A 25,002-nucleotide genomic window follows, 5' to 3' on the forward strand; every position below is an offset into this window, starting at 1 on the left:
CCAGAACTGCTGTGTTGGACAGCGCTGTCCAGGGCGGGGCTGCAGGGGCACCACGAAAGAGGTGATAATGGTGCGAGGGGTGACGTAGTCCAACCCCCACATCCCACCCCAATTTACAGCACTCCCTCCCAGAAAATAGTTCCAACGTCCCTGTTGGTCTGCAATCCAGACTCGGGTGTGTAACATTAGTTACAGAAAACACACACTGAAGTTGTTACTTGTGCACTGTTGGCACTGAGAGCAGAAGCCACTTTGTTTCTGACCCCAGTTGATAAAGCACGATGGAGCAAAGTGGAGGCTACAAATCCGCACCGCAAACTCTGACGTGACATGCTCCCCTTAAAAACCTCACCCATTCACATTTGGTGCCTGCAGGGACTCCTCACTACTGCACCACACTACACAACATCTAAACTTAGACACTGCAGGCCAGCCGAAGTTAGTGCGGTACACACATACAGATGTGTCGTGGTGTATAGACTGCTAAACCTGTTCTAACGGGCTGGCCTGGTGGGGGGGAGGGAGCTGTCCTCGAAATAAAATGTGCTGATTGACTATTACCAAACTACGTGATGGATAACCAAATCCACACCTACCAGTAGAAGCTGGGATAGGTGGCACCTTCATGAGAACAAAAAATCTAAAATGCACATTTCTTCCTTTTGAGTCGCGATTCTGTTTTTCTTAAAATGGGACTCGACAGACCACACACACAGAGCAGATCTCTATTTTTTTGTTTTGAAGAAATTCAATTTAATTTCGGTTGGACTTTAAACCAGGCAGTAGCAAGGAAGGTTTTCTGAGCTGGAGAGATGTTTTCAATTTGTGCTCGATGGTGTTGCTCCTCACCATCCTGCGTTTGGGTGCAAAGGAAGCTAGTGTCACATTTCAAGGTGACGTCTTCACTGCTGGTGTCCCCGTGGGGGTTTAAGCTAACCGAGGGAGTATGGGGTTTGTTGAGAGGACAAGGCAATCGTGCGAGGGGTGTTGGTTAGTGAGAGGTGTTAAAAGGGGGGGGGGTTGTAAGAACACAGTAGTCAAGGAAAGGGTAAGGGAGGGGGAGGGGGTCTTGGCAAAAGCAGGCAAGGTGAACTTCCGGAGAGCAATTTTACGAAAAAACGTTTGTGCTGAGTCTGACTGAGACTGTCCGATTGGCCAGTCCGGCTGCTGGTCTAATCGCAAATCCCCCAGTGAAGCGATGCTGGACATCATACAGCATGGTACGTCGCTAATGACGGTTTCATACGCGAACTGTGGCTGTGTCTTCCACTCTCCACCCATCCAACTCAAGTCTCCCTTCCACTCCAACTAAACCAAGATGACTTTAAAACATCAAAGCTGGCATTAACTTCTCATTTCCATATGCAAATAAAAAAAATGAGAAGACATTTTCACTTTTTTTTCCCCTGCCTCTTTCATTTCCAGTCAGAATCCCTGCTGCCCCCTTGAGATGCAGCTCGATGCACAGTTTTGAGGGGGGGAAAACGGGTTGGGGATCCGGGGCTGCTCCACATTACCAAAACAAACCATTCAGCAAACAGACAATTAGACACTCATGAATTATGGACAAGCCTGCTAAAATAGCCATAAAAACAAGGAGTAGGGAGTTGTGGAGTGATTGCTGAGCTAATGAAACGCAAAACAGTTGTTTTTTAACACTCAGGCAGTGAAGTGTGGCCGCATTAGCGTATACGTATGTTGCGCGCGCGTGTGCTGGTTGGCGCGTGAAGTAGGCTGTCCCACACGTTTCTGCGGACCACTTGGGATGAGCGATTGTGCTATGACGCAACACCGAGAAGGAGGAAGGCAAATAGGACAGCATGGAGGAAAAAGAGTGTGTCGTACTTCACAGCAGGTGAATGTGTCTCCGCCATTTAAAAAAAAAAATTTTTTTAAAACAAAATTAGTTGTGACCTCCATTGCGTTTTTACACCCTCTATTTACCTCTCGCAGACACGCACGGTCCATGCGGCGATGATCCAGGAGGATATACTGAACACCAGCAGAACGGTTCCTGGACAGATGGTCATGAGGGTCTTCATGACAAAGCGGGTGTTGAAGTTGATCTTGTTGAGGGCGCCAATACTGCGGGATGAAGCGTCCGTGAACAGCTTGCTGTGGAGTAACATGACCCTGCCGATCAGGTAGAGCCTCAGGAACATGGGGATGGAGAGGATGATGTCCACGTCAGCGTCTGCCACCGACGCTGTGTAGGTAAAGGCCAGCCGCGCTGTCCAGGTGAAGACGTACTGGCCTGGGATGGGATGGATGGCACACACCAGCAGCTCCAGCACGATGAAGAAGATCCGCTCATACGTCATGGCTATCCTCCAGTCGTCCGCACCGTTGTCAACCATGAACAGCTGGAGGAGAGCACGGATATACATGCTTGTTTTTCTGTTTGTTTGCTATTTGTTTTTGTTTTTTTAGCATCCAATAGCTAATTTAAAGTTGAGCTCTATCCACCATTAAAGTTACTCATGTCTATCTTGAAGCTCTCTACGAGAATTACAGTAATTCAGGACATCTTTGATGACTCAAAATAAAAGTTGCATATTGTCATTTAGCCAACTATGCACATCATACCGTTTAATCCCAGCATAGTAACAACATGATGGAAGCATGGTGAAATGCAAATAGGACTGGAAAGAGGACTTAACAATAAAATATTATGAATGATGCCAATCTTCAGGGACATGCTATCAAATCTGTGGGTGATCTTTGTAATTTCTACTGGAACTAGAGAAAGGCTGGAAGGAGTTTAGTTGGGTTTATTTTTCGCTAAATCCCTGACTGTACTCAACTTGCCTGTGTACAAAGTCATTAACACTGAGTTATTTACCTCTTTAAAAGACAAACTGTCGCAATCCACTCATAACAGGCACAATTTAATCTAAATGTGTCAAGATAATTGAGCTTGGCTTCACTGCATTCTGTAGTTGGATTGGGAAAATGTCTCATTTCAGAACCATCCTTATCATAAGCATCATCATTGCCACACGGAGTCCATAACATGATTGTGTAATGACTTCATTTCTTGCGATACACTCACCTGGATTTCCCGGGCATGGTACATTATTATAAGACCAAGCAATATAACAGTGGAAAGGCTGATAAGGCATTTCAGTGCAAATGAGTACGAAGATTCCTATGGTGAAAGACAAAGAAATGGGGGGAAAAAACGATTAGAAATTCACTTATATGATCATAATATACATTTTTCATGCCGATTTCTAATACATTACATCAGTATACAAAAAATGCAGTACAGACATACTGTGCAACCCTGTCCTCTGGCCTGCATCAGTTATACTATTTGCTGTAATATTGTGTATGTCTTCTTCCGTAGTTGCAATGCCTTTTTTCAACCTCAAAACACAATTGTACACTAAAGCCAGATCATAGCAACTATACGGCCTGAATTCTGCAGCTAAGCAACAAGATGAAACAAGATGGCCATGAAAGCAAAACAACGGATTCTAGCTGAAGCTGAATCGCTGCCCCGTAACTCTGATGTCTTCCAGATGGAAAAAAAAGGTAAAAATACTAAAAAACGGCTATTGTTGAGAAGGCAGATAATTATAATCATTTGAAGAGCTCCTATTCAGAGTGGCTGCAGTAGTAGTGTGAGGTTCACATCCGTGCCTTGGGGGAGTAAAACCAAGATACACCCACAAACACACATGTGCACACATGTACATTCGCTCCAGCAACTGAGTATATATGCGCGTCTCACACACACACACACACACACACACACACACACACACACACACACACACACACACACACACACGAACAACAACAACAGCAGTTATTATTAGCTTAAAATGCAAACAAACAGCAGATAATTGGTTTTTGCAAACAACACAGTCAGAATACTGCCAAACAATACAACTGCAGGTGCATGGAGAAGGTACAGCACTGTTCTCCACCGTCCAAACCACCAATTAATCAACTTCAAGCACTAAAAGGGGGACTTTCCATCTAATGGTAGGTGCAGGAGAGACAGGGCTAACATTAGCAGGAGGCCACCATACTGAGCAGTGCTGGTGATGAATAGACCAACAGGATACTAGTGCTGCAGTCCTCTCTGCGTGTGTGTGTGTGTGTGTGTGTGTGCGTGCGTGCGTGCGTGCGTGCGTGCGTGTGTGTGTGCGCGCGTGCGCGCGTACGTGTAGGGGCCATAGATCTTGGGAATGAGAACCTGTGCTACTCAAGTCACCCCCTCTCTGTTGGTAAAATGCCATTTGATAAATCAATTCGACAGCTGTGGTGTAAAAACGCCGCTCTGCAGTATACTAATGATGGAAGTACTTTTATGATAATCACAACATCCAGCAACAAATGACCGACACAACAAGTAGAAACATCACTCACAATCGTCACGTTGATGACAGTAAGGGCTCCCTGCTAACACTTTGTCCTTTGGTGGTCCTTATTAGAGATATTTAGCTATCAACTAGATTGCTTTGCCCCTTGGGTCTGCAACATGTTCTCAAGACACTCTAATGTCTGAGATTGTTTTGAAGAGCCCCTGGTGGAATAACATTGAGTAAACCAATTAATCCAGCCCAGCCCACCCCACCCCCGCCAGAGGTTCAAGGATATTTTGGTCCCAATGCCCACTGCCTGTTAACATGTTTCCCCTCCTTCAGGGCCTGGAGAACCTTGGCTGTGACTCAGATGTTTAGTGTGCAGTGTGACATGCGAGATTGAAAATGGACCATCCACGGTGGTGCCTGTCTTACTTATCTGGGCGAGCTGTGGTACCGCACATCAATGGGACTTCCAATTCTATTTCAGCTGAGGTCACCTTGATGAATGGAGGGAAACTCCCTCAACAACAGGCCTTTAAAGACAAACCTGCTGGCTGTCTAAAAACCACATAGATCATCCCATAGGTTATTTTATGTCATCAATTAAGAGGCACATCAATTTTACAGGGACACAATTACAATTTCATTTAGCAGATGCGTTTATCCCAAGTGATCTGAGAGGGCTTGTGTAGCATTAGGAGCCATAGCGGGGTTTGAACCCCCAATCTCTGGCGGGAAAGCCGGCAATCTTACCTACTGAGCTATCCAGTTGCCACACAACATAGAATAGAGAACTCTATTTAAATGTTTTCATTGTTAATATCCTCCAAACCTTACTCGCATATAGACTGCTTTGAAAGGACGCAGTGATCTGTTTTGCCGTGATTCAGTCGTGTGCTATGTATATCAATCCAACACTACACCTGCTGATTTCACCAATTAACACACCTTCAACCAGACAAGACTAATGATCTATCACATGCTATAGGACTGACTGTTGTATATTGACTTGTCAGGTCTCAAGTGAAAATGGCCTTGTAAAATATTGTAAAGGACCCACTTTTGTGTGCTCTGACAGTAAGCGAATGGGACTGACTCTCTTCAATATGCCCTGACCTAATGGAAGTGATTAGCTGATACAAGGGGCCAATGACGGGTCAAGGGGTATAGTGACCAGGTTGGGTCACAACATTCCTGAAACCAAACCACCACACGGAAGTCCGTGCTCGCCAGTTCCTCTTGTTCGCACTATGTTGGGTCACCGCCACTCAAACCAGCGGTCAAAGATATTGTCTGACAGTTTGAAGCTCATGAGATTTTACATCTTTTATTCCAACTGATCTTTATCGTCCTTTCTACTCATCTCCTTCTTTTCCCCTCTTTCCCTATTTTTTTTATCTCTAAACCTTTTTCTCTCCTGCCATGTTGTTAGGTTTAAGGGGCTGACTTCCAATTACATGACAAAGAAAACTCCAGTAATTATAATAAACAAGCATAGCTTCTACATGTTATCGTAGAAAATCCAATCAGTGTGAATGCCTGGAGGCCTCTAGTGGAGCTGTGAAAATCTTTTTTAAGCCTTTAAAATCATATTGAAATGACATATCGTTCAGACTGTCATAGTCCAGACCTTATGATAACTCAAAGAGTATATGAACCTATATGTCCATACTGACGCAAATCCGAAGTGCTGTTTTTCAAATAACTTATGTCAATTATTATCAATCAGTTTGGTAACAATGACAACTCCACAATGCAACTCACACCTTTAAAAAAGAGACATTGTAGATGTAATTGTATAGGTAGATATATAATCATTAACCACAATAACAACCGCAACACATAACTGCAGATTCACACACACACACACACACACACACACACACTCAAACCCCGCAAAACACATGCACATACCCACCTTAGTATAAACCCCCCATGACAGTTCCGTTTCCGTCACCATGACAACAATCCCAAACATCCCAAAGATGAGTGCGTAGTCGCTGAGCCTCTTGCGCTTCTCAAACAGTGCCCTCCGGTGGCCGAGCTTGTAGCCAATGTCCTTGTTCTTCTTCTGCGGTGCACCTCCACCTCCGCCCCCGCCGCCCTCCCTGACCAAGCTCTCATTGGACGCCTTGCTGGGGTCCTCGCCGCTGTTGCCCTTGGACACCACCACCTCCAGGCCAGAACTGTGCAGCGTCTGCAGAGGCTGCGTCTCCGAGTCGAGCTCTGCGAGGTTGCGGCGTGACGAGGAGGCCAGGCTGCCAACTAGTGGTCTCACCACTCCGCCATTGTACTTGCAGGTGTTCATGGCTATCTGAGGGAGTCGGCTGCTGCTCTCGGAGAGGGAGGGCTTGGATCCAGCATGGCTCAGCTTCTTCTGCTCAGTATTGGCCTGCCCAGCGGAAGGGAGAAAGAGAACACACGTCACATTAGAGGCAGTTTGTGTGTTGAAAACATACACAGGTACAGACTTGGGGATGGAGCAACAGTGTAGCAGGTTCCTGAGATGAGCAAGAGAGGGAAGGGCTCTTACAAAGCAAGTTTAGCTACATTTGGTTACGAACTCAAAGTGATTCAGAGCTTACCAGGACATGTCAGAAGTTAGGGGTAGAAAAATATCTATGACCTGATATTGTGCCACTGGTTACTTGGATTTAGAAAGGTCAGCGTACTCAAGGCCATTTTCCTTGAGTGTCATTTAGTCAGCGCTGACAATAGGAAGGCAATTTGTTTACTTATAATGCTTTGAGTGGATATTGGCTTTCCTCTACAAACAAGATGAAAAGCATTACAAAAGAAACAGGTATAGAATAAAGTTTGACTAAAACTGCTCACATCTCCATTCGTGTTTTCCATTGTACAGTATGTTGCATGTATATCAGCTTTCCCTCAAGAAAGTGCCTTCAAGATTGGATGGCTCAAAACTAGGGTGGCTACTGTCAAGGCCCCCAAAAGGAGGACACCCAAGCCCAAAAAGGGGGACATCCAATTCAAAAGACACATAATGAACACAATACCTATTTAACAGTTGCGATCAAATTGAACCAAAACCTGCTCTATAAACTGACAGGATAAAATAAATGTTCTACCCACAAAAGATGTCTACTTGTAATATGTACTCCTTTCCCAGCTGCTTCCAAGATTTTCCTATTGGAAAGGAATTTGTGGTACATCTCTATACACTCCTCTGGAAAGTTCAAACAGATTTGGAGCTCTGCCTTGACAGTGCAATATCATTGTCCCGACGGCCCACTATCCTGAAACCCCCAATAGTCTGAAAAATGTCCCATTGGATCGAAAGCCCATTTGTCCAACAGCCCGTTATCCCATTGTGGAACAGCAAATCATTTTTCTAAAGTGTGCATGAAGAGGAGCCAATCCAACTGAAAACAGCAGACACTGTGGCCCATGAGGATGTGGACGGGACCAACACAGAGGCCCACATCTACTCAACTGAGCACATAGGAGCAGTTCAAAGACAGGGAAAAAAATGGTTTGCCAACATAAAAATTAATAATGAGTCTCAGAGATGTCAGTTAGATTCAGGGGCAACCTGTAATGTGATGAGTCTAAAAGATAAGAGGAGACTGGCACCTGAAGTGAAGCTATTACCAAGCCAAACCAGGTTGGTACTGTACTCAGGTGAAACAATGTGCTCTATTGGGATATTCAGCACAAAGAGTGTAATGAGGGACAAAACACACAAACTGGACTTTGAGATAGTGAGAAGCAATCAGAGGCCCCTGTTGTCAGGCTCAACCTGCGAGCGCCTAGGGTTAATGCATTTCACCATCCCTGAGGAGCTTCTTAAGGTAGAGCATAGCAGAACAGATTCACTAACCAAGCAGCAGCTTGTCAATACCTATGATGATATCTTCAATGGCCCAATTGAATCGCTCCCAGGGAAAGTTCATTTTGAGCTAGACAGTAAAGTAGCCCCAGTGCAGGCTTCTCCATGTAAAGTTCCGGTGGCACTTAGAAATGCAGTTAAGGCCCAGCTAGACAAGCATGAGAGAGAGGGTCACTTAGCCCCAGTGTCACAGCCCACGAAGTGGATTAATAACATGGTGATAGTCAGACAGCCAGAGAAACTGAGGATCTGCATTGAGCCCAAGGCACTCAATAAAGCTTTGAGGAGGTCTCATTACATAATGCCAACCCTTGAGAATGGGTATATAAACTGCCCAAGGCTCACATCTTCACCCTTATCGATGCACGTGATGCCTTCCTGCAATGTAAACTAGATGAGGACAGCAGTTATATGATCACATTCTAGACACCTTGGGGCAGGAAGCGCTGGTTGAAGCTGTCATTTGGTGTATCCGTGGCCCCTGAAATATACCAGCGAAAGCAGCATGAACTACTGGCTGGGCTCAGTGGTGTGGAACCCATCGCAGACGACATACTAATAGCTGGCTGTGGGGAGACAGATGACACAAAGATGATAGCATTCATGGAGAGGTGCAGAGAGGTCAAACTGAGACTGAGTCTAAAGAAGCTAGGGTTAAAGGTCAAAGAGGTCAAGTTTTGTGGGCACATTCTGTTGGCAGAGGGACTCAGGGCAGACCCAGAAAAAATCAGGGCAATCCAAGAAATGCCCCAAATCCAAGAAATGCTCCACCCCACAGACACCAGGGCAGTGCAACGGTTCAAAGGGTTTATGACCTATCTCACAAAGTTCATACCACGCCTTTCTGAGGTATGTGAGCCACTACAGAGACTACTAGACAAGGACGTGACATGGCACTGGGTACCAAAGCACGAAGCAGCAGTTGAGGATATCAAGCAACTGGTCGCATTAGCCCTGATCCTGAGGTATTATGATGAGACCAAGCCAGTAACCATACAGAGTGATGCGAGTCAGAAAGGGCTTGGCTGTTGTCTACTACAGGAAGGTCAGCCAGTTGTGTTTTCATCCCGAGCATTAACACCAACAGAACAAAATTATGCACAGATCAAAAAGGAGTGCCTGAGCATTGTGTTCACATGCCAGCGCTTACACTATTATCTTTTTGGGAGAGGGGAGATCACAACAGAAACAGACCACAAACCACTTGTCTCAATCTTTAACAAGCCCCTCCTCGGCGCACCCAAGTGCTCCAGAGCATGCTGCTCACACTTCAGAACTACAGCCTCAAGGTAGTGTACAAGCCAGGCCTGGACATGCACATCAGCGACACATTGAGCAGAGCCACAGCACCATCAAAGAAAACAGACACAGAATACACACGCCATACAGTTTGCAAACTACAGAGGACACTAAACAGATAAATCAAGCTGATTACCTAAATGTCACCAGCCAGCGCCTGATTCGGATCAGGAAGCATACGGAGTAAGATGTAAATCTCCAGATACTGAAAGCGGTAGTGCTACAGGGGTGGCCGGACCACCGAGAGGAAACTCCCCTAGCAATCAGAGAATACTGGTCAATCCGGGATGAGACTGGTGCACAGGACGAAGTGCTTTTCAAAAGTCAACAAGTGAGTTCCAAAATCACTGCACACAGAAATGCTGAGACGCATCCACGCCAGTCATGTAGCAGGTGAAGCACACTACAGACAGGCCAGAGACACACTGTACTGGCCCAACATGCAAGGTGAGATCAAGGACTGTGTGAGCCAGTGCTCAGCATGTAATGAATACTCACACGAACTACAGCGAGAAAAAATGATGTCACATGCACTTCCCACACGGCCATGACAGATCCTTAGCATGGACCTGTTCAGACAAGACAAGCAACGACTTCCTGCTCATGGTAGACTATTACTCAGATTTATGGGAAATAGCGCTGCTCCCAGATCTCTTGACAGAAACCACAGCACTGAGATACAAAGGCCTATTTGCACGACACAGGCAGCCTGACTGGGTGATTACAGATTGTGGATCCTAGTTTGGCTGTCAAACATTCAGGAAGTTTGCAAAGAAATGGGATTTGGAACATGTTATGTAATCACCCAGACACCCAAAGTCTAATGGGAAAGCAGAGTCGGCTGTGAAGATAGTAAAAAACCTATGCAAGAAAGAAGCTAGTGCAGGTAATGACCCATGGATTGCCATTCTGCAGTGGAGAAACACACCCACAGAGAGCATGCATAGCAGTTCAGCACAAAGACTACTGGCTCAGAGACTGAGGACTCCTCTCGCAGTCTCTGACACACTTTTGGAGCCAAGTGTCATCGCAGGAGTCCCTGAAAGGCTGCGGATTAAACACCAAATAGTCAAATTCTGGTACGACAAGTCAGCCAGAGATCTGCCCAAACTGTCTATCAGCCAAGACATCAGAATGAAGCCTCTACCTGGAGACAGGACAGGCAGGTGGAGGAAAGGAGTGTGCCTTCAACAGGTGCATCCCAGATCATACTTGGTGGATGTAGAGGGGACACACTACTGATGCAATCAGGTGAACCTGAGACCAGCGGAGAGAGAGACTCTCAGACACCACCCTGAGCAACACAGCAAGCAGCACAGTAGTCAAAAACCACAATGGGCAAGGATAAGGATTGTGACACTGTGGACAGTGACACAAGCGACCAAGAACTCAGCCCAGCCAGGCAAATTGACCTGCCCCAGCCTGTAGGCAGCTCACCACTCACAGCGCACTACAGGACAAGTAGTGGCAGGTTAGTGAAAGTGCCAAACAGACTGAATGTATACAAAGGACTGGATTCTGGGCCATGGGTTTTGTTAAAGTTAGAAAAGTTGAAAGGGGGAGGAAGAAGTTCTGAATCTGAAAAATATGATTTATTGATAGACTTAAACTCAGTGTATAGGTGGTTACTCTTACACTGGAGGCACTCCGGGAATCAGTTATACAAGGGTTCATGTTAACTACAAAAAGGGAGATGTTAGATGGGACTGTTGGTCTAAGCCCCTCCCCGAGCATTGTGTGAATGATACACCCCAGCAGGAAACAGGGATTGGAGTTTTACGTCATACTAATGTCAAGTCAAGTCAAGTCAATTTCATATGTATAGCCCAATATCACAAATTACAAATTTGCCTCGGTGGGCTTTACAGCAACACAACATCCTGTCTTTAGACCCTCTCATTGGACTACAATAAAGAAGTCATGCATTGTACATACGCTGCGGGTCTCCAATGTGATTATTTACACAAACAGCAAGAGATGTGAGATTGCAATGGTTTGGACGTGCAGAGGAGGGATGCTGGGTACATTATCGGCTCGGGAAAGCTTGCAAAATGCATGAAATTCATCCTTGGCACTTTCGTAAAGAATGTATGTTCTTTACACCACTCAGGGTTATATACAGTTTTTCGTTTTGGCATTTTGATTGACTTTTGGTAAACTAGATGAGATAAGTTCAACGATCAGCTGGTGCCAACTTTAACAAAACTGTTATTACACTGCGTGTTTGGTGATTGGCGACCAATGAAATACAAGATCATTGATTTGACAGGTACATCAGCCAATAACCTGTACAATAATAATATTGACGATGAAAATAACTGCAATCATCAATACGTACTTTCAGAGTGCTCACACACACCATTAGCCAATAAAAACACAGACTTCTTTCACAGTAGCCAATAGAAGCAGTGTAACAAAGTCCGCTCTAGCACTCCGAATGAATTTATGAGCGCACACGATTTTTATTCATTATCATCAAGCGGAGGACAAATAGGCATCCATCCAGAAGTTGCACAAGACGCCGGACAGAGAGCTGAAAAACCGGTCTGTTCGTCCAAAGGCCAGACATATGTACCACCTTATTAAAAAAAAATAAGGAACAATATATGGAGTAAGACGTCTTTTTCGAAGCGCCTACATGATTTGATACTAAAATGGTTTTGTTCGTATCAAAACCAATAAAACAACTCACACCTTAAAGATACAAGAACCTAAATTAAGTCAGGAATATTGACTTGGATGGCGGCAAATCTCGAAAATGTAAATATAACTCAGCAAGGCCTGCAAACACCCCCCCCCCCCAATGCACGGTGCTTCATTTAGCCAAAATCAAGCCTCGCCCGCCCGGACTGAAGTTACAGTTATGACCGCTGAAGCAATCAAGTCAGATGCCCTATCATCCCTGAGAGGGCTACTTCTCCATGAATTGTCACCTTGTCTTGGTGGAGAAGCTTTTGATATCGTCCATGAACTGCTACTTATAAAACTAGAAGCTTATGACTTCAAACTCTCAGCTATTGACTAGATGAAAAAGCTACCTATTCAACAGACAACAACATGTCATGTTTAATGGAACTTTGTCAAGTATCAAGACACTACAATGCGGTGTTCCTCAAGGAAGTTGTCTTGGACCTCTACTATACTCAATATTTGTAAACGATATGCCACATATTTTTAAAAATGCTCACACGGCAATTTACGCAGACAACACTACAATATATGCTTCCGCAAAGAATGCCACAGACTTGAACAGTCTACTTCAAGACGAGTTAATGCAGATTTCTAATTGGGTCACTGAAAATAAGCTGAAACGAAATGTCTTGTTATTTGCTCAAAGCATGTTCAAAGAAAGGAACACAGACTGTGTATTTCTTTGCAAGGTATTGATATTGAACAAGTTAAGGAGGCCAGGTTGCTGGGGGTTACAATAGATGAAACACTCTCTTGGGCTACTCACATTAATAATATTGTAACAAAAATTGAGCAGAAGTATATCAATCATTAGAATGAGTGCCTACTTTCTACATAATACAACTACTAAGCAAGTCATACAATCCCTAGTCTTGTCACATCTTGACCACTGCCCAGCAATCGTCAAATGCATCTAAACAAAGAACTAAATAAAATCCAGCTTACCCAAAATAGAGCTGCAAGACTCACTCTGCATTACTCAATTAGAAAAAGTGTTGAAAGAATGCATAAAGAATTGTCATGAGCGTCCGGGTAGCATAGCGGTCTATTCCACTGACTACCAACACGGGGATCGCCGGTTCGAATCCCCGTGTTGCCTCCGGCTTGGTCGGGCGTCCCTACAGACACAATTGGCCGTGTCTGCGGGTGGGAAGCCGAGTGTGGGTATGTGTCCTGGTCGCTGCACTAGCACCTCCTCTGTCGGTCGGGGCGTCTGTTCGGGGCGGGGGGACTGGGGGGAACAGCGTGATCCTCCCACGCGCTACATCCCCCTCGCAAAACTCCTCACTGTCAGGTGAAAAGAAGTGTCTGGCAGCTCCAGGTGTATCGGAGGAGGAATGTGCCCTCCCCGGATCGGCAGAGGGGATGGAGCAGTGACCGGGATGGCTCGGGAGTGTGGGGTAATTGTCCAAGTACAATTAAGGAGGAAAAAAAAGGGGGGGGGGGATTGCCATGGATGAGAGTCAATGAGAGATTAGCTTGTAGCCTGATTCTATTTATGAAAAACATTTATACACTACATAAACCTGTTTGCCTCTCCTGTCAGCTGTTTCTTACTAGTGATGGTCATGACTATGGCACTAGACATGCTGGGAGGGGTCATTTCACCTTGCCTAAACCCAGAACTGATGCCTTAAAAAAGACTGTAACAGGGCAATTACTTACTGGAATGGACTTCCGCAACATTTGGTTTCAATTACCAGCAGAGTTGGATTCAGGAAGAGGCTGAAAAAATATGTAATGCAGAAAGAGATTGTTTTAGATTAGGTCTATTTTTACATCTGTTTACTGTATTCTGTTATACCTCGTGTCTGCTTTATTTTAATTATTTTAATTAATATTTTTTCTCATTCATGGTAATTGTTTTTGTTTTTGTCTAATTGGGTATGATGGATATATTGAATTTCGTGTAGTGCTCAAAGCTGTTTGATAAGTATAGTTTTGTGTGATGTTTCTGGTTATTGCTGTTATATTGATATATGTTCTGTTTTTGCTTGTTGACTTTTAAATTAACTATTGTACTGTTAGACCCCAGGAAGAATAGTCGCTGCTGAGGCAGTTATCTGGGGATCTGAAATAAAGAATAAATGAATAAATGGTCCTGAGCTCCCGAGAGCAAAGCCATCCGGAGCTATGCTCCTGGTATGGTCACTCATGGCATTAAGGTCAAGGGGGGGGGGGGGGTCCCTGACAAAGAGCAATCCAACCAAGACCTCAACGGTGGAACAGGCGGAGGATGATGTCTGATTTTAGGGAAGCATCACAACGGCTGGGAAGGCGGATGAAGGCTGCTGCAGAAATGGGCCCCCAGTCATCTTGGACTCCATGTCACTGGATCCTGACCCAGATCTGTCAAGGACCGTGTGGTGGCTGTCTGTGCACCACTCTCCCCACGTTAAACAAAGTCACGCACAGGCGTCCTCCATAAAGGGAATCCACCCTAACATCCCATTCCTGAGGGAAGATTGAGGGAAGAATTGAAGACTGCACTAGCTGAAGACTTTAATGCCCTGAAAGGTGAATTGCAAGCCATAAGATCAGAAATCACTGATAATACGATCGCAATTCAATCTGAAATGGATTGTATGAGGGAGCGTCCTCAGTCCTATGTTCCCTCAACCCCTATTTCATTTAATTGACCTAAACTTAACCTAACCTACCTTAACCTGACTTAACCTCAACCTCTATCTTACCCTAACCTTAACCTAAACTTAATCAATAGCTAACCGATTTGATAGCTAACCCACAGGACTGAGGGAACATATATATAGGGGCTGACCCCTTATATACAGACGAACTTTAAAACATGGAGGGAGAACTATCGACATGGTCTGACGAAGTGGCTTCACTACAGATTGCTGTTACCTGCCTTGAAAGCCAAGTTGAAAAACTTAAAGAAAGGAATGAAGACTTGATGGGTAAAATTAGAAAGGAGAATGTACAGATAGATGGAGACAATGACCAACCAGAGTCGAGTTCTCCCGCGGCTGTCTCCAAACTTCTTAAAATAAGTACTTGCAGATGGACTGAACAGGGTGCAAAGTACGGGGAGCCAATAAGACCCCGTTTACACTTGGTTTTAAAATGCTTTTGTTTTTCTTTGTTTCGTTTTTTTTTTTTTTTGCAATTGGATCACAAGAGGACAGCACTAAATACAAGTGTAAACGACCACCAAAACGTTTTGTGAACCGGTTGCTCAAACCACTTGCCGAGGTGGTCTGGGACGCATTTGACCACATACTATATTTTGCAGTGTAAGTGTTAATGTGTCCTGATGCGCCCCCAACAAGACGTAGACAGTAACAAAATCTTCTTCTTCTTCAGAGTAACGAAATCTGATCACAAATGGTCAGCAGGAAGCATTTGGAGATGCATGATAGACACAGGTGTAAACAACGATGTGTCTCGCTGTCCACTTGTGATCCGATTGCCCAAAACGCATTTTAAAACCAAGTATAAACAGGGTCTAAAACATGAGCTTCCCTGAAAACAGGATTTGTGAAATTTTGGGAGGGCTCTAAAATATTGACAATATGCTATGCATTTCTATTTTTCTGTGTCTTCATCATCATGGATCATGCGTAAAATTAGGCTACTATTGATGCATGAGTCATACATGAGGATCACTATTCCCTTTTAAGATACCGGCATGCATGCAATTCTTGTCATCGCCATCGAAGCGTGGCGGCGCAATCAGGGGAAAAAAAAACTCTCTTCGTCCCACTCAGCCTACGCGCCGAATAGCCATTATTCGTTTCTATTTTGTAGTCAGCATACAGATAGCTATGTCAAAAAGAAAACAAGGGAGCTTAGTCGCAAAATTTGGATTTACTAAAAAAATCTAAGCCAATCTAAGAGCAACCAGAGAAAAAGGCGTCTTCTACAACCGACGCTGATGCTACACCTGCTGGGGTAGGCTCCGGCAAAGTATGCTATTCTTTACACCATTCGGAGAGAGAAAAGTGGCATATCCATCCTAATACATAGACACGTCAATTTCTTTTTCTTTTTTTTTTTTTTACACCTTTATTAGACAGTGACAGTGAAGAGGCAGACAGGAAATGGGAGAGAGGGGGGGGTATGACATGCAACAAAGGTTGTCGGCTGGAATCAAACCGGCAACTTTGCAACCATGTGGCATACACTGTAACCATTCAGCTTCAGAGGCACCCCCAGATTTCACACCTACATTAATACCTAAAGAAAATTAGGGTAGGTATATCTTGGGTAAATGAGTAAATTGATGGTACTGAAATAGCCACCAAATATGAAATATCCACCAAATGATGATGAACCCAGATTCATTAAAACAATCTTCAACAATACAATACAACATAGCTCTGGACTTTTACTGATGGGATGTGATTTAAACTGTGTTTTGTCACAACTCATGGGTAGACAACCTGCATCGGAAACTCCCCTCCCCAAAATGAGTAAAATGCTTAAACACCTATTTATTGAATCGGGCCTTGTGGATGTCTGGAGAAGAAAGTTTACTAGGAACAGGGACTTTACGTACTATTCATGTAGACATGCATCCTATTCTACGATTGATTGTTTTTTCACTTCTAAGTCAGACTTGCATAGAGTAGTGGACATAGAAATAATACCCATTACTGTCTCTGATCATTAACCCATCGCACTTACGTGGGCAATAGGTCATACACCAACCTCTAAACGATGGAGATTTAATGAGTCCCTGCTTAATGATAAAGAATTTGCCGCCTTTATTACGACAAACCTTGATAACTCCCTATATACTAATATCTCATCAGAGATATTAGTAAGGACAACACACATGATTCAACATTTCTGTAAATGTGCCAGTGTTAGCCAGCTGGCTAATTTTCAACTGCAGTCTTTGCAGTCCTTAAAATCTATAAAATGATAAAATTACAGAATGAAGACAACAAGATGCCATACAGACAGCAACAGTAACAAATGAAAATGCTCAACACAGAACACAAGCCATGCATAGCAACGGGAAAGAGCAAAACATCAGTACAATAATTCAGCATTAGCAAACACCATTTTGGCACATATAGCCATGCCAGCAGCACAAAGCAACAAGATACAGCCAAGCAATACTGACCACAACCATCATTTGATACATGCTGACATGCAAAGCAACAATAAACAGTAGAAGATGCAGTTATGGGTTAGTAATACAGGAATATACCCCTAACACACACGTCATGCAACACAGAGTTGTAAGACACAACTATAGACAACTATACTGTGGGACTATGCTAAAGTGTACATCAGAGGTCACATTATTTCATTCACATGTGCTAAGAAAAGGATGCCAAACAGCGGGAACTGGAGGATAAAATAAAGGATTTAGAAAAACAAAGAAACCATATTTCCTAGTCTTATTAAAACTGTTAATGCAACCTGTAGAGAACTCATCAGTTTATAGTGTCTATCGGTGACCTGTGAGGGCACAGCACTAATGGCAGTCATTGTTAACACAGGCCTCGACTGATCTGGTAGTGAGCCTCGACCGATCCGGTATGGTCTACTCAATCCGCATAAGGATTTGGCAGAATTGTACGTGAGATGCCCTTCCTAACACAACTGCTAACCCTGTGGACAGGGGCACAGATAAAGCACTGGATGCCATCCCAGTATTCATGGACTTGCGCCCATGCCTGTCGTAATACTACAACATGCAATAAAAAATAATCAGAGAAGATGGAGCTTAAGATTCACTAACCAGCGATATCATGAATATAGTAACGGAGCAAGTAGATTACTGGCATTTAGATTGAAAAAAAAAACAGCACCCACCTAACAGTGTGTAGAATAAAATACAAGAACTCCAAAGTCCACACTAAACCAGATTAGATAGCAGAATCCTTCGCAGAGATTTACAACTCTCTATATAATAACTCAGACACTTGCTCTGAGGATGCACAACTTGAAACATTTCTGAAAGACATAAAATTGGCAGAATTAACAGAATCATTGGCCAAGGAATTAGATGAACCAACAGAGGAATGGAAAATTGAGCAGGTGATCTCCACTCTGAAAAAATAATAAAAGTCCAGGACCAGATGAATTTATTAATGAGTTTTACAAAACCTTTTAAGACATGTTATCTCTCCTGTTATTAAAAGCATACCATCATGCATTTGAGTTAAAGGTTATGGCCCCCTCCTGGGGAAAAAAACACCATAGTGGTAATACATAAAGAAGGTAAAGACCCTACTGAATGCCAGCTGTATAGGCCAAGATCACTATTGAATGGAAACTTGTGCATTTTAGTAGCAATTTTGGCTAGATGGGTCAGTAAGATTATCACCCAAATTATCTATCCTGATCAGACTGGTTTAATTACTGGAAAATACAGTGAAGATAATATCTGGTAATTACATAACATAAAGGATAAGGAAAAAGAAGCAGTAATCATATCATTAGATGCCCAAAAGGCCTCTGATTGTGTATCATGGCAATACTTATTTCAAACTTTAAAATGGTTTAAATGTGGCTCCAATTACACTGCTCAAAAAAATAAAGGGAACACCTAAAAACACAATATAGACCTCGATGAATGAAATATTTCAGCTGAAAATCTTTATTTATTAGACAGAGGAATGTGTTTAGAGCAAAATAACCTAAGAATGATCAATGGAAATCAAAATCATTAGCCCATTAAGGTCTGGATTCAGAATCATACTCAAAATCAAAGTGGAAAATGAGAACATAGGCTGATCCAACTTCTGTGGAAATTCTTCAAGGCGATTCAAAATGAGGCTCAGTAGTGTGTGTGGCCTCCATGTGCCTGTATGCACTCCCTACAACGTCTGGGCATGCTCCTGATGAGACGACAGATGGTCTCCTGAGGGATCTCCTCCCAGACCTGGATCAGGGCATCGGTCAACTCCTGGACAGTCTGTGGTGCGACATCGCGTTGGCGGATGGTAGGAGACATGATGTCCCAGAGGTGCTCGATTGGATTCAGGTCTGGGGAACGTGCAGGCCAGTCCATAGCATCAATGCCCTCGACATACAGGAACTGCTGACACACTCTGGCCACACGAGGACGATCATTGTCATGCATGAACAGGAACCCAGGGCCCACTGCACCAGCATATGGTCTGACAATGGGTCTGAGGATCTCATCCCGGTACCTAATGGCAGTCATGGTACCTCTGGCTAGCACGTAGAGGTCTGTGTGGCCCTCCAAGGATATGTCTCCCCAGACCATCACTGACCCAACGCCAAACCGGTCATGCTGGAGGATGTTGCAGGCAGCAGAACGTTCTCCATAGCGTCTCCAGACTCTCTCACGTCTGTCACATGTGTTCAGTGTGAACCTGCTCTCATCTGTGAAGAGCACAGGGCGCCAATGGCGAATCTGCCAACCAAGATGTTCTCTGGCAAAGGTCAATCGGGCTGCACGGTGTTGGGCTGTGAGCACAAGCCCCAATTGTGGACGTCGGGCCCTCATACCATCCTCATGCATTCTGTTTCTCACTGTTTGAGCAGAAACCTGCACATTAGTGGCCTGTTGAAGGTCGTTTTGTAGGGCTCCGGCAGTGCTCCTCCTGTTCCTCCTTGCACAAAGGACCAGATAGCGGTCCTGCTGCGGGGTTGTTGTCCTCCTGCGGCCTCCTCCACGTCTCCTGGTGTACTGGCCTGTCTCCTGGTACCTCCTCCATGCTCTGGACACTGTGCTGGGAGACACATCAAATCTTCTTGCCACAGCATGCATTGATGTGCCATCCTGGATGAGCTGCACTACCTGAGCAACTTCTGTAGGTTGCAGATACCGCCTGATGCCACCTCTAGTGGTGAGGGCACTAGCAAAATGAAAAACTAACCAAAGATCAGCCAGAAAAGATGAGGACAGGCAAATGGTCTGTGGCCACCACCTGCAAATCCATTCCTTTTATAGGGGTTGTCTTGCAAATTGTCTAATTTCCACCTGGTGGAAATTAGACAATTTACCAACAGGTGAAATTGATTCACAAATCAGTGTTGCTTCCTAACTGGACAGGTTGATATCTCAAAAGTGTGATTGACTTGGAGCTACATTGCATTGCTTATGTGTTCCCTTTATTTTTTGAGCAGTGTACATAAACTGGCTACAAACCCTTTATTCAGATCTGCACGCTGCTGTCAAAATTAATCAGAAATTGATCAGAGAATTATTTTCTTTTTTTGGGGGGGGTTCTTCCCATTTTTCTCCCCAATTGTATCCAGCCAATTACTCCACTCTTCCGAGCCATCCCAGTTGCTGCTCCACCCCCTCTGCCGATCCGGGGAGGGCTTCAGACTACCACATGCCTCCTCCGATACATATGGAGTTGCCAGCTGCCTCTTTTCACCTGACAGTGAGGAGTTTTGCCAGGGGGATATAGCACTTGGGAGGATAACACTATTCCCCCCATTCCCCCCGAACAGGTGCCTCGACTGACCAGAGGAGGCGCTAGTGCGGTGACCAGGACACATACCCACATCTGGCTTCCCACCCGCAGACACGGCCAATTGTGTCTGTAGGGACTCCCGACCAAGCCGGAGGTAACACGGGGATATAAACCGGCGAGCCCCATGGTGGTAGGCAATGGAATAGACCGCTACACTACCCGGATGCCCCAGATCAGAGATTTACATTAGAACGCGAATGTTGACAGGGCTGCTCTCATTCACCCCTCCTCTTTGCCATTAGTATTGAACCGCTTGCACAGCTCATTAGAGATGATAACATAAAAGGAACAGAAAAAATTAAGAAGAGCATAAGTGGTCCCTTTAAGCAGATGATATGCGACTATATATGATAGAAGCAACAACAACGATGCCAAACCTAAAGGAAGTTATTTCTCAATATAGATATTGTTCAGGATAAAAATAAATGTGGAAAAAACAGAAGCCATGGACATTAATAGTAGAATATCACAAACTATAAAACTCCTGAATGCGTTTAAATGGTCAAAAGATGGTATTAATTACCAAATCGGCACAAAACTTTTATGATGCCAATTATAAGGAAATAATCTGGTGCATTAGTAATGATTTGGATTGATGGTCCGTGCTCTCTCTGTCTCTACTAGGCCATATTACATATGAATGTTTTGCCCGGGCTGCTTTGTTTACTTCAAATGTTACCTATTGAAGTCCTGAAATTTACTTTTCATAATCTAAATGAATTTATTTCTCAGTTCATATGGCAAAGAAAGTGCCCAAAAATCAGGCTTAAAACATTACAGCTATCTAAGCCAGATGGGAGGCTTAAACTTCCTAACTTAAGATATTACTTTTAGGCCACACAGATGAAGCCTCCAGAATGGTACACATACATACTGGCTTGATATTGGAAAAAAAAGCATGTACCCAGGTCCTTACACATTCTACCATTTTTGATGCCCCTATAAAAGAAATGGGACAATGAACTGCAGTTACCTTGAAAATATGGGGAAAAAAATACAATCAGCATGTAGGCTACCCAAAATAATATCACCGCTAACAAGCACTTAATGTATGAAAACCTTTATGCCGAACAAGTTAGATAAAGGTTTGAAAATGATCAGAATAAGGTTTAACTAAATTACATCAGATATTGAACCGTCAATCTTAAGACATCTGAACAGTTAAAAAAGGAACTCAATCTCCCTAGGGCAGACTTCTTCAGATATTTGCAACCAAGACATTTTCTGACTACACACAAAGAAGGGGGAAAATTCATAAATCCTACCCCAATAGAAAATTGTATCATTGAATTCCAAATGGGAAACAGAGAAAAGAGAATAATTTGTAAACTATATCAAATATTTTTGACTATGAACCTAGATATCTCCTTAAATATAAAGCAGAGATGCAAATCAGAAATAATCGTGGGTATAACACAGGATACCTGGAAGGAAATATGCATAGAAGCAAACCTTGTGACAAATTCAAACACATGGAGGGAATTTAAATGGAAAGCAATCACTAGATATTTTTAAACACCAGAGATAGTGTCAAAGATGGGTCCAACACACACCAGTTCATGTTGGAGAAAATGTGAAGAACAAATTGGAAACCATACTCACATATGTTTGCTATGCCCTAAGTTACATGTCTTTTGGAAAGAGGTATATTTGATGCTCTTAAAGAATTGTTACAGCAGAATATTCCACAATATCCCATGGTGGCACTACTGGGAGTAATACCTGATAGTATATCTAGAGAGGAGGTCTAACAAATATCTCTTAGGAATACTACTAACAGCAGCCCTGAAATGTATTAGATGTAATGTATTAGAATTAGATGGATGAGACCAGACACCCCCCCCCCCACACACACACACACACGTGTAACTTATGGATCCAAAAGGTGTGGGATGTTGACCAGATGGAGCAAATAACATATTTATATTAAGGCTCCAAAAAAGTATATTTTTAAGCGATGGGACCCTGTCATCCCTGTCATGGATTTGCTGATACAATGACGGGTTACTCTTTTTTTATTTAATTTATTTGTTTGTTTGCTTGTTTATTTATCATTTTCTCTTCTCTCACTTTCCCCTTTCATTTGTTCTGTCTCTAATTTATAACACACCCCTTGCTTATGTGGCTATTGTTTTGCTTTGTGGTGTATTTCCTTTGTTGTTCGTCTCCTAATATTTGAAATTCAACTTGAAGAATGTATAGATACAGCTGGGAAAGGAAAAGCGTCTTTGTATGAAAATATATTGTACGATTATTTAAAACTAAATAAAGATTTAAGTAAAAAAAAACAAACCACATAAATAATGAATGGTCTTAGATGTATAAATAAACCTATATAACTAATAGGCGAACCTACAAAGTGCAGAAAATTGAATCGTTGCATGGTTCAGTTTTAGATATGAATGATTGATGCACAGTATGACCCTGTCTTCTGTGAGGAGAAACACTCTTCCCTGCAAAGATAGGCATTGGGGTGTCCAAAAGAGAAGAGAAAGTGGACCCTTTTAAATCAAAGGGATAGAATGTGAGTTTCTGCCCATTTTTACAACGAAAAACGGGGTCAAGTGTTTTCTTCTCAAAAGCCTTGCAGGACACTGTACACAGCACATCTCTCTTTTGGGGTAAAGACCTTTAAATTTTGCACAGGGCAAAGAGAACGTCTTGCAATGTCTAACATTCAAGTTTGATGGGGGAAAAAAAGCAATGCACGGGGCTTTTATCCATGCTGTGTTGTTGTTACTGACTCCTGCGTGTGCAAGTCACAAAACCAAGGGACTCGTATGTATCATGTATATTAGTCCACAAATATTGAATTCTACAACTAAAATGTGAACTTGCAAGATGATGTCATTCCCAAAACGATAAAACTGCAAACAACAAGTTAAAAACAGAGGAGGAAAAGAGAAGAGAAGAGTGGTTCTGACACAACCTTGGCCTGGATCAATTAAATGTTTGCGCAGCTGCAGTGGCATTTTTGTGTGCTCCTCAAATTGAGAAATTCTGATCTAATAAACAGGTGTACAGTGCATTAACACACAGGTGTCCCAAAATACTCTATGGGCAGATCACAGATCCATTGAGCTTTTAACCTTACAAAAAATATTATTATTATTTTTAATTTTTCTCCCTTTTCCTCCCCAATTACACTTGGCCAACTACCCCACTCTTTGAGCCGTCCCGGTCACTGCTCCACCACCTCCGCCGATCCGGGGGGGGGGGCTGCAGACTACCACATGCCTCCTCCCATACATGTGGCGTCGTCGCCAGCCGCTTCTTTTCACCTGACAGTGAGGAGTTTCACCAGGGGGACGTAGCGTGTGGAAGGATCACGCTATCCTCCCCACGCTATTCACCCCGACCGACCAGAGGAGGCGCTAGTGCAGCAACCAGGACACATACACACATCTAGCTTCCCACCCATAGACACGGCCAATTGTGTCTGTAGGGACACCTGACCACGCCGGAGGTAACACTGGGATTCGAACCAGCAATCCCCGTGTTGGTAAGCAATGGAATAGACCGCCACACTACCCGGACACCCCCCACAAAAAATGATTTTTTTTTTGGATGGTGTGCCAACTTCAGAGCACAAAAAACGGAGGACAGGTTGATCGAATGACTTTCCCAGTGTGATTTGCTGAGCCAGAGAATGCAAAGACAAACTGAGACTTAAGTTCCTAACTGGGGCCTCTTTGGCCTTTTGTTGTGAGCTGCACCTGCATTATATAATGGGATGATTATAGAGGACCACACAGCTGACAAGGAGAAAGAGGAGGATGGGATGGATGGTATATACATCCAGGTCACAGATGAAGAGCATTCAAAGGGAATTAAAAAAAAAATCCTGATGTATTTTTAAGCAACAATCAGAAATGTATTTTCTTATTGGTCTAAACATGATTTTTTCTTTAACTAACCCTTAATTTAATGACTGAATTAATTATGTGTCATACATATTTTCTACAGTAGACACCAACAGGCCTCCTATCTCTGTTTTTGTTATATGACCCAATATCAATAGAGAGGCCTAGCCTACCACGTATCATTTGCATTGGTATAATTTCCCGTGAAACATAACGGCCTTTGGCAGAACAGAATGAATGAAATTTGGGTATGGCATGTTTATCTTTTGGTGTATTGTCAACTAGACAGGGTATTGACTATGTTAACTTCAGATTGATTGCAATGAATAATGCTGCTTTTGCTCCTGCAACCTCGCACCGTGTTTCGAGCACCATCGAAGTGTCCAGGCATGCGCGGCAGGTATTGCTAAACCGGGTGCTGCAGCGAAACTGAGACGGCGTTTGGAAAAATCTCGGCAGAACTGGTAACCTTGTGTTTCCTACGAACGAATCAGGGAAGATCCCTGCTTCTGCAGAAAGAAAATGTGCAATCTCTACAGAGGCAGTAG

General features: G+C 43.6%; 1 protein-coding gene across 1 annotated transcript in view; it reads right to left on the reverse strand.

Annotated features, from left to right (window-relative positions):
- kcnn1a (potassium intermediate/small conductance calcium-activated channel, subfamily N, member 1a) overlaps nucleotides 1-25,002 on the reverse strand; it is a 77,653-nt gene that overhangs the window by 23,714 nt on the left and 28,937 nt on the right. Inside the window, 3 exon segments of the mRNA XM_056293282.1 lie at nucleotides 1,945-2,363; nucleotides 3,053-3,148; nucleotides 6,238-6,711. Coding sequence (XP_056149257.1) covers nucleotides 1,945-2,363; nucleotides 3,053-3,148; nucleotides 6,238-6,711 — 989 coding nt within the window.

The sequence above is a fragment of the Lampris incognitus genome, chromosome 14 (genome assembly GCF_029633865.1).
Source record: "Lampris incognitus isolate fLamInc1 chromosome 14, fLamInc1.hap2, whole genome shotgun sequence".
In the NCBI taxonomy this organism is placed as follows: Eukaryota; Metazoa; Chordata; class Actinopteri; order Lampriformes; family Lampridae; genus Lampris; species Lampris incognitus.